General features: G+C 51.7%; 1 protein-coding gene across 6 annotated transcripts in view; it reads right to left on the bottom strand.

The window, feature by feature from the left end:
* CSNK1D (casein kinase 1 delta) overlaps nt 1-15680 on the bottom strand; it is a 38376-nt gene extending 22696 nt beyond the window's left edge. For 2 of the 6 annotated variants that reach the window (XM_029212839.1, XM_029212837.1), the window contains exons 1-3: nt 15240-15553; nt 9873-9995; nt 8984-9094 (exon numbers count right to left, since the gene is read on the bottom strand). Coding sequence is in view for 5 of the 6 variants with exons in the window: in XM_029212837.1 (XP_029068670.1) it covers nt 8984-8999 (16 nt within the window). In the remaining variant the exon portion in view is untranslated. Of the gene's footprint in view, nt 1-8983; nt 9095-9872; nt 15070-15239 lie in introns of those variants that run through there. The other 4 variants (XM_029212834.1, XM_029212836.1, XM_029212835.1 and 1 more) reach the window with 4 other exon arrangements.
* Between the last annotated feature and the right edge of the window lie 219 nt (nt 15681-15899).

The raw sequence follows: 15899 nt of genomic DNA, 5'->3' as shown, positions 1-15899 counted from the left end.
TTCCTCTATACTTACAGTACTTTAAGAATGAAACTTTGGCCTCTAGACTCCTCTGGGGCCAGCAGCCACCTGACCAGGGATCTGGGCTCCACTACTGTGGGCTCTGTGTCCAAGAGCTGCTTGCAGACAGCTGTTCCAAGGAGCCAGCAGAGCTGCTGTGCGGTACTGGCACCTCAAAGTGGGTCACCATGCACCTGGTTCAGCTTCCTATCCACGACCACTGCGGTCACACTTGGCCTACAAGTGGATGTCTTTGAGCCCCAGAGTCAGCTGCACACAGAGGGCTTCCAGAGCTTGAAGGAGGGAGAAGCAGTGGAGTTGACCTTTCAGAAGTCCCCCAAGGGCCTGGAGTCTCTCCAGTTACCAGTCATGGTGGGTGTTCTGTGTGGGGAGTGAGAAGCACCAGAGGGCAGAATTGAGCCACGGTGGGTGGCGCTTTTCGCGATCACAAGGTTTGAGGAACACAGTGGCAAAAGCAGGGAAAGGGTGGGTAGGGGCACTGCCACCCCTACCACGGCATCCACCCACTTCCCTCTTGGCAGGGGGGTGAGACAGAGGAACCCCAACCATGCTCCATGCAAGTGCTCGAGGGCATGGGGGAAATCCCTCCAGAACCTGCTTACTTATTGGTCTCCAGCCCCAAATTTCCAGCTTTTCAAAGTGGCCAGGATAGGGAAGTGTTTTCCTTTTAAAGGCTATTTAATAACAACACTTCCTGTGTCAGAGTGAGAAGACTGAGCACAAGACCAAAGCACAAACCACTGCTCTCTGGGAGAGTCTCTCAGGGCTGAGGCAGGGCTTCCCCTCCTCCTGACCCACTCTTGGGACAGGACGCCAGGCTGAGAGCACAGGCAAAGGGGTGGCTGGCGACAGCTGCAGACCTGCTACCCAGCCCCCTCCCCCCTGCAGCCAGCACCACTTGTTTACTGCTCCTTGGGGTCCCACTTTCTCAGGATGCCAACTGCACTAGCTGTGTGTAAGTGACCGATCTTCTGCATTTTAACTTTCTCCTTGATAGAAACGTTCTGTGTGTTGTAGTCTCAGGAAGTGCACTCTCAAGCCCTTGAGCAATCCTAGGCAGAAGGCAGTGGCTCCAGGACTGCACAGGAGTATCTTTTGATGTTCTGTTACCAAGGAGAACAATGTTTTGGAGGGCAGAGCCTACTGAACCACCTCACTTTTCCTGATCAGAGGTGGCTTGTGTGTGTGTCCTCTTGAACCCCTCCACCTTCAATGTTCCACAGGAGAAAAGGTTTTAACTGTTGCCCCATGACTTGACCTCCTCCTACTGGAAGGCTGGAAATCAGCCTGAACAGGAAACATGGTGTGGACAGGTCAGGACAGGCAGACCCAGGTGCCGGTGCCAAGAGGAAGGCATGGCTGGGTGAGGGATTCCAGTGCCGGATCTCCAACCCCAGGCATAGACTTGCTTCATTTCCCTGATCCTTCATTAGGGTTCCTGTGTATCCATAAGAAAAGGGTTCAAAGGGTACCTCTGCACCCACCCCAAGCTGCCAGCTGGCCAGATGAAGCAAAGACCAAAATCCTTAAGCTTTAACAGGGGGTTTCTTGCCCCGGCTTCTCGAGACCACAGGCAAGGGCTTCTCTCTAGTGCCTGGTGCCAGCATCCTGCCCGCAGTAGCAATGGTCAGTGTTGCAGCAGCTGAAGGACAAAGGGCTCAGTTCACAGGATGGGACTCGTGGTGTTGGAATGGGGTGGACGCACTAGAGCACACGGGTTGGGGGGACGTATGTCTGATGCCGGGTTCTGTCACCCCAGCTGCTGCCCTTCTAGTTACTGGAGGCTTCATAGGACTTCATGAGCCATTGATCTGAAAATGAACGCTAGGTAGCCTAGTTGGTGTAAATATAATGTGTTGGTCTTTTTCCATGTTCTTCTGGGGTTTCACTGTTTACAAACTTCCTACTGTATTCAAAGAACAGCCAGACAAAAGGTTGTGCACCAGGCAAAGGATCTGAAACATAAACTTGGGGAAGGCCCCACTCAAAATAGGGGTCCTGAGCCATCCTTTCTTTCGTGCCCCCTTCCCCCATTTCAGACCAAATCTTTTGTCCTAAAACTTGACTCCTACTCTACTCCCTCCTCCACCCCCAACCCCCCAGAAGCCCACACACCTGTACATTTAGCTTGTGTGGTGTCTCTACAACTCTTAAATGATTTGTGCAAAAGTGCTGAAGCAGCTAGAAACACTCCATCCCTTGTTCCCAACTCCAAGTCAAGACTGTTCCTTGACATGATTCACGACAAACACACTGCTGTAACTGGATGGATCAAACCTACTTTAATCTCAAATCCCAGGGTAGGGACTTCCCTCGTGGTCCAGTGGTTAAGAATCCGCACTCCCAATGCAGGGGACCCGGGCTCTATCCCTGGTTAGGGAACTAGATCCTGCATACCCGCAACTAAAAGATCCCACACGCCGCCAACTAAAAGATCCCGCATGCGGCAATGAGGATCCCACGTGCCACAACTAAGACCCAGAGCAGCCAAATAAATAAATATTAAAAAAAAAAAATCTTTGGGTAAAGAAAAGCAAGGGGGGCCTTCTATGTAGAAAGTGAGGTTGGGAGACCAAGCAGGGGAAGATGAATGTATCTCGAAGTCACTCAGGAGCTTTAGTGCAAGTGCAAGAAATTTCTGTCAAAGTGGCCACATGATTGTTTAACAGGAAACAGAAATGTAACTCCATGCTCACGGCTAGACACCAAAGCTTTGTTTGAAATGTTGAATTTACGAGGAAGGAGGAGTCTGTCCTCTCCTGTTCCCCTCCCCTTGCTCCTGAACTACAGGAGACTAAGCCATGGGGCCTGGAGAATGAAGACTCAGTGGCTGACTCTGCCATGCCAGCACTTCCTTTCCCACTCGCCAAGTCCTGTCACACATGTTGGCCCTTTCCCTCCCTCTTCCCTGTCAAATGCAATGAATAAAGACTTACTCATACTGAGGGGAAAAAAGAATTACATTTCCTAACTGACCGTTATCGGTGTAATGAAAGGAACTGATTTTACCCTTTGATCTTAAGCTATCTGGCTCAATGCTCTAACTTGTCTTGTGGGTTTCCTATGTAGGAAGTTAAATCATGCACAAATAAGTTTTATTTCTTCCTTCTCCATCCTTTAAATTTTAAAATTCTTTAAAATTTCTCTTTTCTGTGCTAGCTTCTGTGCTAGCTGAGACACCCCATGACACACTGGAGAGAAATGGTAATGGCGAGGCTGAAGATGGTGTGGATCCAACAGGAGCTCCGAGGCTGTTCAGGCAGGAAGGTAAACGTGCCATACCACCTGGGAACACATCCCTGTGGCCCGGGTGCCACCCTGCAGGCCGAGCACCTGCCTGCTTCACGGAAAGCAATTCCACTAACAGGCTTTGCACCAGACGTGGTGAGGGAGTCACTGAGGCACCATCCTGAAGAGCAAAACACTAGAAGCCGGCCAGGGCTCCTCAACACAGGGAGGACTGTTTATGGAGACACAAGAGTCTATAAACAACAACGAAACCCATCAAACCACAACTGTGTCAAACATGGAAGAACCTGAGGAACACAGTGGATCAAAAAAGAAAGTTGTAAACACACACGGCAAGACTCTATTACTCATATTCAAAAGCGTATGAACTGGCACGACACGGGGCGTGGACTTGCCACTCGTCTGCTCTGATGGTCTGTTTCACTGGCAGCACCTTCCTTCTTACTGGCAACACCAACGCACCTCATCACCCTAAGATAAGACACGATAGAAGCAGGGTGCTCCTATTCTCAGTTCTCTGGCCAGAAGAGGAGGATGCTGTGTAGCCTGCTTCATCCTAAGCAGGCTGTCTGTAAACTAAGTGCTGAGGCCCCAGGCAGAAATCAGCTCAAAAGCCATTCACAAGAACAATCCTGCCGCCTGTGCACAGACTGCTGCTCTGTAACCTCAGACATCTGATGCAGTGAGACCAGGAAGCTAAAAATGCACCTGTGCCGCCAGAGTGCTGCTCCTGGGGCTGGGGAAGGACATGCAAGGCTGTAGGTCAGACACACAGCCACCAGGGTGCTGCCCTGTGCCCAGGCGACCAGTCATGCCAGGGACACCCAGCTGCCCCTGCCCACATGCCCTTAATATGGGAAATGGGTCACTTGGACTCTTATGTGCAGCTATGAACACTTGATACTTTTTCCCTCATCGAGTCCAAAGATACCAAAACATATGCTTGGGGGTGAAAAATGAGGGAGAGTGCTAGCTAAATGCTTTCCATTTGATTTGCGGGAAGTTTCAATATAAATATGGGGACTCAGTATTAACACAAATACAATTTTTCATGAAGTGTTTGGCAATTCAACCTTAAAACAATTGTAAATACAATGGCCAAATGTTTCTGGACAATGTCATTAGATTTTTTTTTTTTTTTTTTTTTGCGGTACACAGGCCTCTCACTGTTGTGGCCTCTCCCATTGCGGAGCACAGGCTCCGGACGCACAGGCTCAGTGGCCATGGCTCATGGGCCCAGCCGCTCCGTGGCATGTGGCTCATGGGCCCAGCCTCTCCGTGGCATGTGGGATCTTCCCGGACCGGGGCACGAACCCATGTCCCCTGCATCAGCAGGCAGACTCTCAACCACTGTGCTATCAGGGAAGCCCTGTCATTAGATTTTTAAAAACCAATTTCTTGCAGGATGACAAGGAATCAAAACTTTAAAAACAAACTAGACAGGACTTCCCTAGTGGTCCAGTGGCTAAGATTCTGCGTTCCCAACGCAGGGGGCCCGGGTCTGATCCCTGGTCAGGGAACTAGATCCCACACACCACAACTAAAGACCTCACGCACCGAAACTAAAAGATCTCGCATACTGCAACAAAGATCCCACCTGCCGCAACTGAAACTCGGTGCAACCAAATAATAAATAAATATTAAAAAAATAAAAACAAACTAGGCAAGGGCATGCGGAGACAGGCTTTGGGCAGCTGCAGAGAGGGCGCCCTGGGGTGGGCACACAGGTGCCGAGGGCCGTCCTGCTCCCTCTTTCAAGAAGGTGGGAGTTCTGGGGGTTCACTTTAGTATTGATAGCCACGAGCTACATATGTTCTTAAGTACTGTAAAACATTTCATAGCAAAAAGACCGTGATTGTCTGAAATACACTGAGGGAACTGGACAGGCACATGAGATGAGAGAGAGTGAACTCGGGTGAAGCTGCCTGTTTCTACTCACTGGTGGCCCCACAGCCACACTGCTGGCGGCATCCACCCACCCTCAGCACAGAGCTCCTACCCTCACCCCTGGCCTGGATTCTCTGATACAAAGGGCCCACACTCCTGTCCCACACCTGCCATGAACCTTGACCAGAAGCAGCTGTGAACTAAACAAAGGTTCTCCACTTGGAGTTTCCCGAAGGAGGACATAGTCTAGACACTTTGTGGGGTTATCAGGATTGGGAAGTGCAGCCTCAGCCTCAGCCTTAGCCTCTAGGTTCTGCCTGGCAGGCCACTCTGTTTTGATAAAAACTTGGTGTCCACCCATGTCCTTCACTAACGTAATTAACTTAAAATTATTTCTATTTCAGGTTTTTTACCTATTGCTCCAACTAGACCTGGGTCACTTTCTTCTTCTTTTATTAAAGGTATTTTTAATTAATTAATTTATTTAATTTAGTTATTTTTGGCTACGTTGGGTCTTCGTTGCTGTGCGTGGCCTTCTCGTTGTGGTGGCTTCTCTTGTTGCAGAGCACAGGCTCTAGGCGCCTGGGCTTCAGGAGCTGTGGCTCACGGGCTGTGGAGCGCAGGCTCAGTATTTGTGGTGCACGGGCTTAGCTGCTCCGCGGCACGTGGGATCTTCCCAGACCAGGGCTCAAACCTGTGTCCCCTGCATTGGCAGGCAGATTCTTAAACACTGCTCCACCAGGGAAGCCCTGGGGCACGTTCTTGATCCCTGACCGCCATGGAGGACCGCTGTGCAGGAGTGGCCTGGGACCTGCAATGCTCAAGTTCAGATCTGTGTCCTTTGGACACAGCCTCAGTTTCCTCATTTGTTACACGAGGCTGATGATACCCACTGCACATGACTGTGTGGCGGAGAACGTGCCCGCATGTTTAAAAACGCTCTTAACAATACCTGACACTAGCGTGTGTTTGCTTTTGTTTTTATTCAGGTAAAATTGGTATATAACATATTAGTTTCAAGTGTACGACACAACTCAATCTTTGTATACACTAATAAAAGGTGATCACCACAATAAGTCTGGTTATCAAATGTCACCATACAACTGAACCCCTTCACCCATTTCATCCACCCCCAAAACATGTTTTTGTTTTTAATGCTAACCCCTCCCCTAGGGGACCTGAGTGACCCAGCACAGCAGCTGTCTCTAGCCAAGCACTGCAAGGCCACCATCATGAGGCAGCATCCCGGGCAACCCTGTACTACGAGCTAGAGAGGGAAAGGCAGGCCCTGGGCTTCGAGCTTTCTCCTACGATGCCGTCAATATCAACCACCTGCAACGAAGCACAGAACTTAACATAAAAAGAGCCACGATCAGAGATGCACCCACATGAGATGGATGTAGAAGGCTGGTCAACAGCAGAGCTGTGAGGTTTCTGGGCAGAGCCGACCTCTATCTCCTCTGCCATCCCAGCTTTATCTTGGCTAGGAGGAGCTCACAGAACAGTAGCAAGATGCTGCTCTCTGCTCTCCTGGACAGAATCTGTTTTCTAAAACAGAAATTTACACCCTGATAGTATTCACCAAGTGTGTATCTGAAACAGTAGTAAAACCTGACCTATGCGTGGGGAAAGGCCAGACAGGAGAAGATCTATGTCTGGAATCCCAGTGGGTTTCCAGGATCCTAGAGAAGGGGCATGGGAAGACCAGGAGAGCAAGTGATCCTTTACGTCCTAAAGCAGGGGGTCAAAACAGGAAGCGACGGTGCACCCAGGGGCATCGAGCAGCGTCTGGAGACATTTCTGACCACCCTAACTTGGGGGCGGGGGGCTACTGGCACCTAGGATGCTGCTCCCTGTCCTCCTGCAGAAGACAGCTTCCACAACAAACGGCTATGCTCCTGAGGAGAGACCTTGTTCTAAACCAAATAAACTCCTTTCTGTTGAGTTTTTTTTTTTTTGGCTGCGCCACAGGGCCTGCAGGATCTTAGTTCCCTGACCAGGGACGGAACCCATGCCCCTGGTAGTGAAAGCACAGAGTCCTAACCACTGGGCTGCCAGGGAATTCCCTCTGTTGAGTCTTTTAAAAAAATTATTCATTCATTTATTTCTTTTTGGCTGCGTTGGGTCTTCGTTGCTGCGTGCAGGCTTTCTCTAGTTGCAGCGAGCAGGGGCTACTACTCTTCGTTGCAGTGCTCAGGCTTCTCGTTGCAGTGGCTTCTCTTGTTGCGGAGCACGGGCTCTAGTCACGTGGGCTTCAGTAGTTGTGGCACACGGGCTCAGTAGTTGTAGTCTGCAGGCTCTAGAGCGCAGGCTCAGTAGTTGTGGCGCTCAGGCTTAGTTGCTCCACAGCATGTGGGATCTTCCTGGACCAGGGCTCGAACCCGTGTCCCCTGCGTTGGCCGGTGGATTCTTAACCACTGCACCACCAGGGAAGTCCCCCTCTGTTGAGTCTCAATCTACTACACCAGCTCCTCCCTGGGTGTCAGCTCTTCTTCCCTCCATCCCTGGGGGCCCAGCTTCTGAGTTCTCAGAGATGCTGCTCCTCAAACACACAAGCTTTTCAGTCAGAAAGTTTCATCCAACCCCCAGCACTAAGCTCCTCCCACCACGAAGGCCACAAACCAAGTCACCTCTTCCTACTCATCACCACCTTAAAAGCTGTGTAGACCATCCCTGATGCCTGAGAAGCCTGCTGAGGGCCACCAGAGGACAGACACACTGGCAGGGTCCTCTGCCAACGTCTCCCTGGGCACAGGAGGGGCCAGGGAGTTTCCTCCCTATGTGCCATCTGAGAACCCACAGCCTGCTCTGGTCCCATAATGCCCAGGACGAGCGGCACTGGACACACCCTTCTGCAGTCGTCTCATAGGACTGTTTGTGTTGCTTTAAGATATATCTGCTGCTAAAGAGACACCCTGTGCTACGTCAGCTGAGATATGCTGGTTTCTGGTAGAAAGTAGCACAGATTAAACTGCTTTGTGAAGCAAAGATGTCAAGAAATCACATCACCAGTCCTCCCTTTCCACCTGACCAAAGGACCAACACAGAGTCTGAAGACAAGCTTCCTTTTGGCAAGGCGCCAAGAGCCTTCCCGACCCCACCCCCCCCCCAACTATGAAAGTATCATGGGGGCTTCTGCTTCGAAGGGTATCCAAAAGGAAATAACACAGCTATTCCTCACACACGAAGCCCTGTCCCCAGAGAAAGCTCAAGACATTCAGGGATGTGCCTGGGCTTCCTGAGCTCCTTGGGGAGCAGCACAGGCACACTCTTCAAAATGCTGCGGTGTCTTCAGGACTCTGAGACCCCCAATAAAAGCCCCTCCTGCTCCATTAGCCAAACAATCTCAAAGTCCAGAGAATTCTAAAAGGTAGACTCTGAAATCAGGATGGGCACTCTGATATCAGGTACCCTCAGGCCCAAGGGGAGGTTTCACAGAATGGGGACAGTAACTAAGCTAGAAGGGGTCTCACTCAGGAGAGTCTGCAGGGACCATCCCAAAGCTGCAGGCATGACCAAGGCGGCACAGGAGGACCAGCAGCAAGCTCCAGGTCAGCGTTCACACAAGTCTGCATTCAAAGACACCAGTATGTAATACGAAACTAAGGAAGAGAATATTTATGCAAAAAGCATAAAATGACGTTTCTTTTTGTCGAGTGAGCCCCTCTACAGGCCTCTCAGATAGTATCTGAAGGAAGCCACAGGATGGGGTCAAGGGTACGAACGCTTCTGCCCCTTTTCCTAATTAACCAGACTGTGATTCATGACATCTGTATTCTCCCTCATCAAACACCACCTTGGTTTTCTTAACAGGTAAAGACCATACCTCCTCCCTGCATCATTTTGTAGATTTTGCTCTCAATATGGAGCTGAGGGTGTTTGGTTTTGACACATTCAAGCTTGATGGCAACTTCTTCTCCTGCAGCAATGTCCGTACCTTGGCAAAGAAAGAAAATCACAAACGTTAATCGTCTGGTGTCTACCACCTCACCCAATGTTACAACACGCTGGAGAAACAATGAGTGCTATCTGAATCTTCCAAGGAGGACCAGGTGATGGATGCACTCCACTTTCTACTACAAGATGGTGTCAGTGGTAGATAAACCCCTGTGGGAAAATATCCTTATTTTCACTTTTTAAAACAGGAATATTTGATACGTATAGAAAAGTCTTATTTGGTATTACATCACCCACTTCCATATGGCTCTACTCTGATCACCAGGGGACTGAGAGACAGGGTATGCAGTTCTCTCCATAGGACCCCCATCTGGTCTGAACCTTCTCATCCAGCCTGTTGGTCAGCCCTATATTCACCCACCCAAAGCCAGACCGTGGGGAGTCCCAGGGCAACACATTCCGTGTGGGCCCCATTTCTCCATGCTGCCTTGACAGGTCTCGGGTGTGTGCGAGCCTCTCTCCAGAGAGGTGGCTGGGTTTCCACTGAACTCTCACATGGCCTCAGCCCATCCCAGTCCATGTGGCCCAGGTACCAAGCCGCATACAGCAGGGCGCTTCTCAAGGGGACTCGGTTCCCACGACACAGCAGGAGCCATCACTCAGCCATCACAGGCCAGGCCAGGCCCAGGGAGGCCCAGCACACCTCTCCCCTCCCAGGGACCAGGACATACTGTGCGTCTCCTATGGACACTGAAACAGAACTGGGCTCTGTTTTCAAAGCCCTAATCACATCTATGCAAAGTGTACTTGTCACTCACCTTTTGCTAGTTTTGTGCTAAAACCGGCAATACATCTGCTCACACCTCCTGGTCACCAGATCGTGATTAAAGATTAGAGTTTTAACCTCAAGATGCCGTCCTCTTCTTTACTACAATATGGACCTGCAAATGTGACAACCACTACCCCTTCAGGCTTCACACACGCATGCTCCTGAGTTCCAATCTGACCCAAAGCTATGCTACAAGCCCTCCCTCAAGGAGCATTCACTGGAGAGAATGGGAAAAGCAGTCTTTAGAAAGCACATACCTAGCTCTCCCCCTGCTTTCCTCACCAGTTCCTTCTAAGTATAAAGCACTTTAATCCTTCCCAGTAGTATGGTTATTCGTGAAGGAATTAACACTGGCTCCAGCAGCCCAGACAGAACCCAGACCCATCCTGCTGGGCAAAGCAATGTTGCCAGTCCCTGGCAACTCAGATTCCCTCACCATTTGAGTTCAGCAGGGAGACCAGCAGTCTGTTTCATGAGGGAGTTGTGGGATGAATGGGTTACTGGTTACAGAGAATGTTAAGACTCCCGGATAAAAGGCAGAGTAAGGTCTGCAAGCATTAGAACAGTGATGACCTGCAGGAGAGCTGTCTGCTGATATGCATGAACCCAGTAACTGCCCAGGAAGGACAGAGCAGCTTTCTCCTCTAGTCTGCTCAGACAGCTGCTTGAGATGCGGCTGCTCCTAGTGGGCCTGGATCCAAAACCGGTCCCCAATGCTGGGGTTCCATGGGAATAACCACAATCTGATCACTGCCAGTGACCATTCTAAATTTAAGAACTCCATTTACCATTCCACAAAGACTCCTGGGCACTCAGAAGACAGACAGGTAATACATTTTGTTCTTCCTCCCTGAGGCTAGGATAATCTATCTAGCTACTAGAGAAATTACTTCATTGTAAAACGTACTGTGCAAACGAAAAATGAACTCTGAGTTCCTGTGAGGACCTGGCACTCTGAACTGAACTCACCAGCCCATGAGGAACAGATGACTCACCTTACTAGTTACACAGCAACTCCCCCCACCCCAAAGCAGGAGCAGAGAAGCCTCTGATGATAGCACTCTTGCTCCTCCAACTATGTCAGTCCTGTCACCTTTGCCAGGAGGCAGGTTCTCAGTGACAACACAGCCTGGGCCCACGCAGGCTACCTACTGAACTAGCGCCTTCAGGAAGGCTGAGGACACTGCTGGCTCCACTGTACTGTGGCTGGTAAAGCTAACATCTGAGTCACCCTGCAATACTGACAGTCTCGGGGACAAATGACCACAGGCAACTCTGGAACACAATATGAATTCCAGCCTCCCCCCCTCCCCGGATCACACCAGCAGATGGAGCCAGCCTCCCCCAGGATCACACCAGCAACAGAGCCAACCTTCCCTAAGATCACACCAGCAAAGGAGCCCACTTCCCCCAGGATGACACCAGCAACAGAGCCAACTTCCCCTAAGATCACACCTGGAAACACAGACCACTTCTCCTAAGATCACACCAGCAACAGAGCCCACCTCCCCCAGGATCACACCAGCAACAGAGCCAGCCTCCCCCAGGATCACACCTGCCCTCTACAGCATCACAGTTGTGAAGGTTGCCCTGAGTCTAATGACTCAAAGAGGAGAGGCTGGGTTCTCTACCAAACAGACTTGAGGGCAGCACACACGCAGGCTGCCTCCTCTGAGAGGTCTTCACCACTTGGTGAAGCAGCAGCACTTCAAGTTCTGGGTATTCCATGGGAACCAAACATAAGAGACCACTGAACAAAACTGAGGTCGTCCACCACTGTAGCCCTGCAGTCCTGTCCCACCTCCCTGGTTGACAGCAGCCCCTGTGCTCTACTGGCAGTGCTGCTCCAAGTCTTGTCCTCAAACTACCACCAGTCCACAAGGGGACAAATACAGGACAGCGAGGAAGCACCCCAGAGCTCTGATAGCAACATGACATTGCTGCAACATTTTAATCCTATTTTACAAAAGTGCTGATCTGCCACAGAATGGAAATTACAAAACCTGGTCCTTCACAACAGGTAACTTTTAGAAGTACTTCTAGATGGGGAACAAAAATCTGAAAGATACTATTGAGCTCTGGGTTCCAGATTCAGAGCAAGTCAAAACCAAGTGGCACATCACGTTTACTCAGTGTCTGTTTATAGTGAGGTCTTTTATCACCCAACAACCTCAGCTCTTTTGTGCAGCTCCAGTGCCAGACAGGAGCTCCCCCTCACTAGATGAAGATGTTAGTCTATGTTTAGACACAGATCAATGCTGGTCCTAGGAAAACAAAATTATGCCCCTCAAGTTGAGCAAAGGCAGACGATATACGAACTTAACTCCAAGATTGACCCTGTCCTGGGACAAAAAGGTAACTCCCATTGATGACTGTCTTATCGACAAAGAAATAGGGAGAGGCCTCTGAACAGCAGGGCAAAGGGCACTCTCGCAGGGCAACCACTGAGAGCTGATGCGGTATCTAGAAACACTCAAGCCATCACCCTAAAGGACACAGGCACGTGACTACGAAAGCTGCATACAGGCAACTGCTTTCCTCTCCTGGCCAGCCAGCCACCATTTTGGAACCCCTACTGTGTGCCAGACACCCTGCTAGGTGCCACTGAAGAGAAATGAAAGTCAGCGAGGGGAAAAACATGAAAATCAAAAATATGAAGAGGTTACTAAGCTTTAGCTCCCCAAAAGCATTTGTGTATGTGATGGAAGCCAAACCACACACTCCACCTGGGTAACAGCTGGACAGATGAGGCCATCCTCTGATAAACTGACAGAGCAACAGGATCAAGTACAAATGCCAACAGCTAGCAGGAAGAAAACCACCATTCTACCAATCATGAATGGGGGGCAGGGAGGAGGGTCCGAGGTACTGCCACCACCTATAGAAGACAGACGTGGGACAAGAACAGAACTCCATGAGAACAGGGGGCTCACGCTGTTTGGGAAGGATTGGAATAACCTGCAGGGCACACTGCCACATGCTCATGTCAGCACAGCAGGCTGCTGGAAAGGGAGACTAGCACTGGGCCTTCTTGGTCCATAAGGTACCCGGCGAGCTGAAGGACAGCTCTCTCTTCCCCCCCCACCCCCTGCTTCAAACGTCTGAAAGCACTAGAAAGTCCCAGGTGGAAACCCAAGACCCCAAACCCCACATTTAAACGAAGGTGAAGGAGGAGTTAAGAGCATTCTGACCTATAGCAAAATGACAGTAGCAGGAACGACTTTAACTGCTGTCACACTAGAATACGTAGAACATAACGATTTTTAAGATGAGGACCGAATTCCTCAACTAAAGACTAGTTGCCTAACAAATAGAAAAAAAACATGGTACAGAAGACTCAATCCATCCCATGGTCTTTGGATCGGTCATCTGTGACCCTTAACTTCAGTATATAGTGAGCTTCCTCTGACCCACCTTTCCAGTCACATCTCAATCTAACAAGACCACTTCACATTTCCTCAGTGGGGTAGCATGTAGCCTGAAGGGACCACCACATGGGCCAAGAGTCAAAGCCAAATCAGTTGTACCCAACCCCACACAAGTAACTCTAAGTGTACTCCAGTGGGTGGGCCATGTGGGTACTCATAACTAGGGCGCGAGAGCCACAGTCTATCCGTTTTAGGATAAACATGAAGGAGGAAACTGAGGACAAACCCCTCTGGGACTGGTCAGCCGGTGTCTGGCTGGATCAAGCACCACTGGTGTGCCCAGCACAAGGTGAGGCCCAAATGACACAGTTGTGAATAAGCTTTCAGGGTCTCCCACAAAACTCTCAACTTCTTTGTGAATGACTTGGTGACAACGTTCCACGATTTGGTTGTCTGAACGCAGCTTCGGAAAGCAGAAAACTGTCTGGCAAGGTTTCAGACCAGAGAACAAAAAGGTTCAAAATATCTACTTTTTCATATCTGTATAAGGGTGGCTAATAGATTGGTTTTTCAGTACAACTCCTAGATCCTAAGTTAAAACTTTTGCCAAAATCTATTGTTCTATAAATAAGGCAAACAGCTTGCATTTACCCAGCACTTCGCCTCCCAAAACACTGCTGAGAAGGCAACTGCTGACTACTGGACATAAATATTTAAATAGTAAAATGCAAGTATCTCTAAAGTGTGTTTTACTCAGCAGGGCAGTAAAGCACATACTGATGTGGCAGGATTACACTGTAGGGTAAGGGTACCAAAAGCAGTTATGAACTACCCTAAGTGTGGAATCCTCTTACGCTGTTAGCCCAGGAGGTCGTGCATCCTCTCCAGGTAACAAGAGGCAAGGATGGGGCGGTGAGCACACACACTTGGGACCATCTGAAAGGCATAACCAGAAGCATTACTGACATACAAATCTATTCCTGACCCTCCCTGACAAGTACACCAGCCAAACAGAAACACCAGAGCGGGCTGCGCAAGCAGAGCATGTTCACCCCCAAACTTGCACAATGACAGTCCCTCTGCACATGCATTGCGGGCCAGGCTGGATGTCCCCAAATGCGGGGGTAGGAGTAACTTACACACAATTTCTCTGAGAAACGCTTATATTTTTAAAACTTCCAACTTTAAGACTCAAGCCAACCTTTTATCACACACGTGCATTCTTTCACTGTAAATCTGAAACAATCCAGAACATTCTAATCCCCTTTTTTCCCAGTCTACCTGGAGAATTTTCATAGCAAAAGGACAAGCTCATGAGCAGAGCTTTACCACTTTATTTGCCTCTAATTCTCCCAACACCCTAGCGCTGACTTTGTCCCGAATCACCTGAATGTCATTCTCGTTTAAGCCGAGGTACTTAGTACAGAACTTGGATGCGCAACATGTTCTCAACGACCACTCTACTGGCCCCCAGGCGACCCTGAGTGCCACCTGCGGTCCACGGCGCAGACCCCGGGCCAGAGGGGCTGGTCAGCCGGGGCTGCATCGTCGCGAGGAGCGCCGAAGAAGCCTCGGCCAGCCCCGGACTCTACTCGTGCCCACCGCACGCGCGCAGGACGCGGGGGCCGCACTCGCCGACGGCCCTTTGTCTGCGTGGAGGGACACCGGGAGCGGACACAAGGCGGGCGGGCCGAGCGGGTAGCGAGGGCCTAACCGAGGCTCCCGGCCGCTCCCCAAAGGCCGCGAGCGCACGTTGGTCAGGTGCCCTCGAGGGCGCGGGTCGGAAAGGCCGCAAGTTCCTGCCTGGGGAACTGGGAGGCCCGAACCGACGGGGACGCGGCTCACCGCCACGGGCCGGAGGGGATGCCCGGGGCGGGGGCTGGGGTTGGGGCCGCCGGGGGCGGGGTCGCCGGGGAGGGGGCCGGAGCGGAACCGGGGCCAGGGGACGCCGGTTTGGGGCTGCCCATCCGCGGGGAAGGGCGCCTCACCGAGATAGATGTCTCCGAAGGAGCCGCTGCCGATCTTCCGGCCCAACCGGTACCTGTTCCCCACTCTGAGCTCCATGGCGGTGGCGGCGGCGCGACCTGTTCACTCCTGCCCTCCCGGCCGCTTCCTGGGTCTGAGCTCGGGGAGGCGGCGCCGCTGCTGCCGCTACTGCGGGTCCGGCTGCCGGCTCCGCCCCCCTCACGGCCCCGCTTTCACCATCGCTTTCCAGCCGCCCCGCCGCTCCCAACGCCTCAATACGGGACGGATGGGACAGTCCGAGCGCCGCCGCCCCTGCTCCGGCCCCTGCCCACCCCGCTTGCCCTCTCCCCGCCGCGGATGGACTCGGATCTCCCGGGCCTAAACCCCCTTCAGCTGCCGGAAGGAGCCACCGCCATCGCGCTGTGACGTCACTTCCCCTAGCAACCCGGTAGGGCGGGGCCGCGCTGACCGAGGGGCGGGGCCGCGGTTTCGGCAACTGGCCGGCGGCGGGACCTCACAGCTCTAGGGGCGGGGCTAGGGCGGAGCCGGGGCCTCGAAAGACAGGCTGGGGAGGGGCGGGGCGGGGCGGGGCCGAGCAGGGCAGGGCACGGCAGGGCACGGCAGGGCGGGGCGGGTGGGGCCGGGCCCCCCCCCCCCCCCCCCCCCCCCCCCCCCCCCCCCCC

The sequence above is a fragment of the Monodon monoceros genome, unplaced genomic scaffold, assembly GCF_005190385.1.
Source record: "Monodon monoceros isolate NGI ecotype Baffin Bay Population unplaced genomic scaffold, NGI_Narwhal_1 Super_Scaffold_9, whole genome shotgun sequence".
In the NCBI taxonomy this organism is placed as follows: domain Eukaryota; kingdom Metazoa; phylum Chordata; class Mammalia; order Artiodactyla; family Monodontidae; genus Monodon; species Monodon monoceros.
Note: the sequence above shows the minus strand (reverse complement) of the source record. Positions and strands in the feature narration are given on the sequence as shown.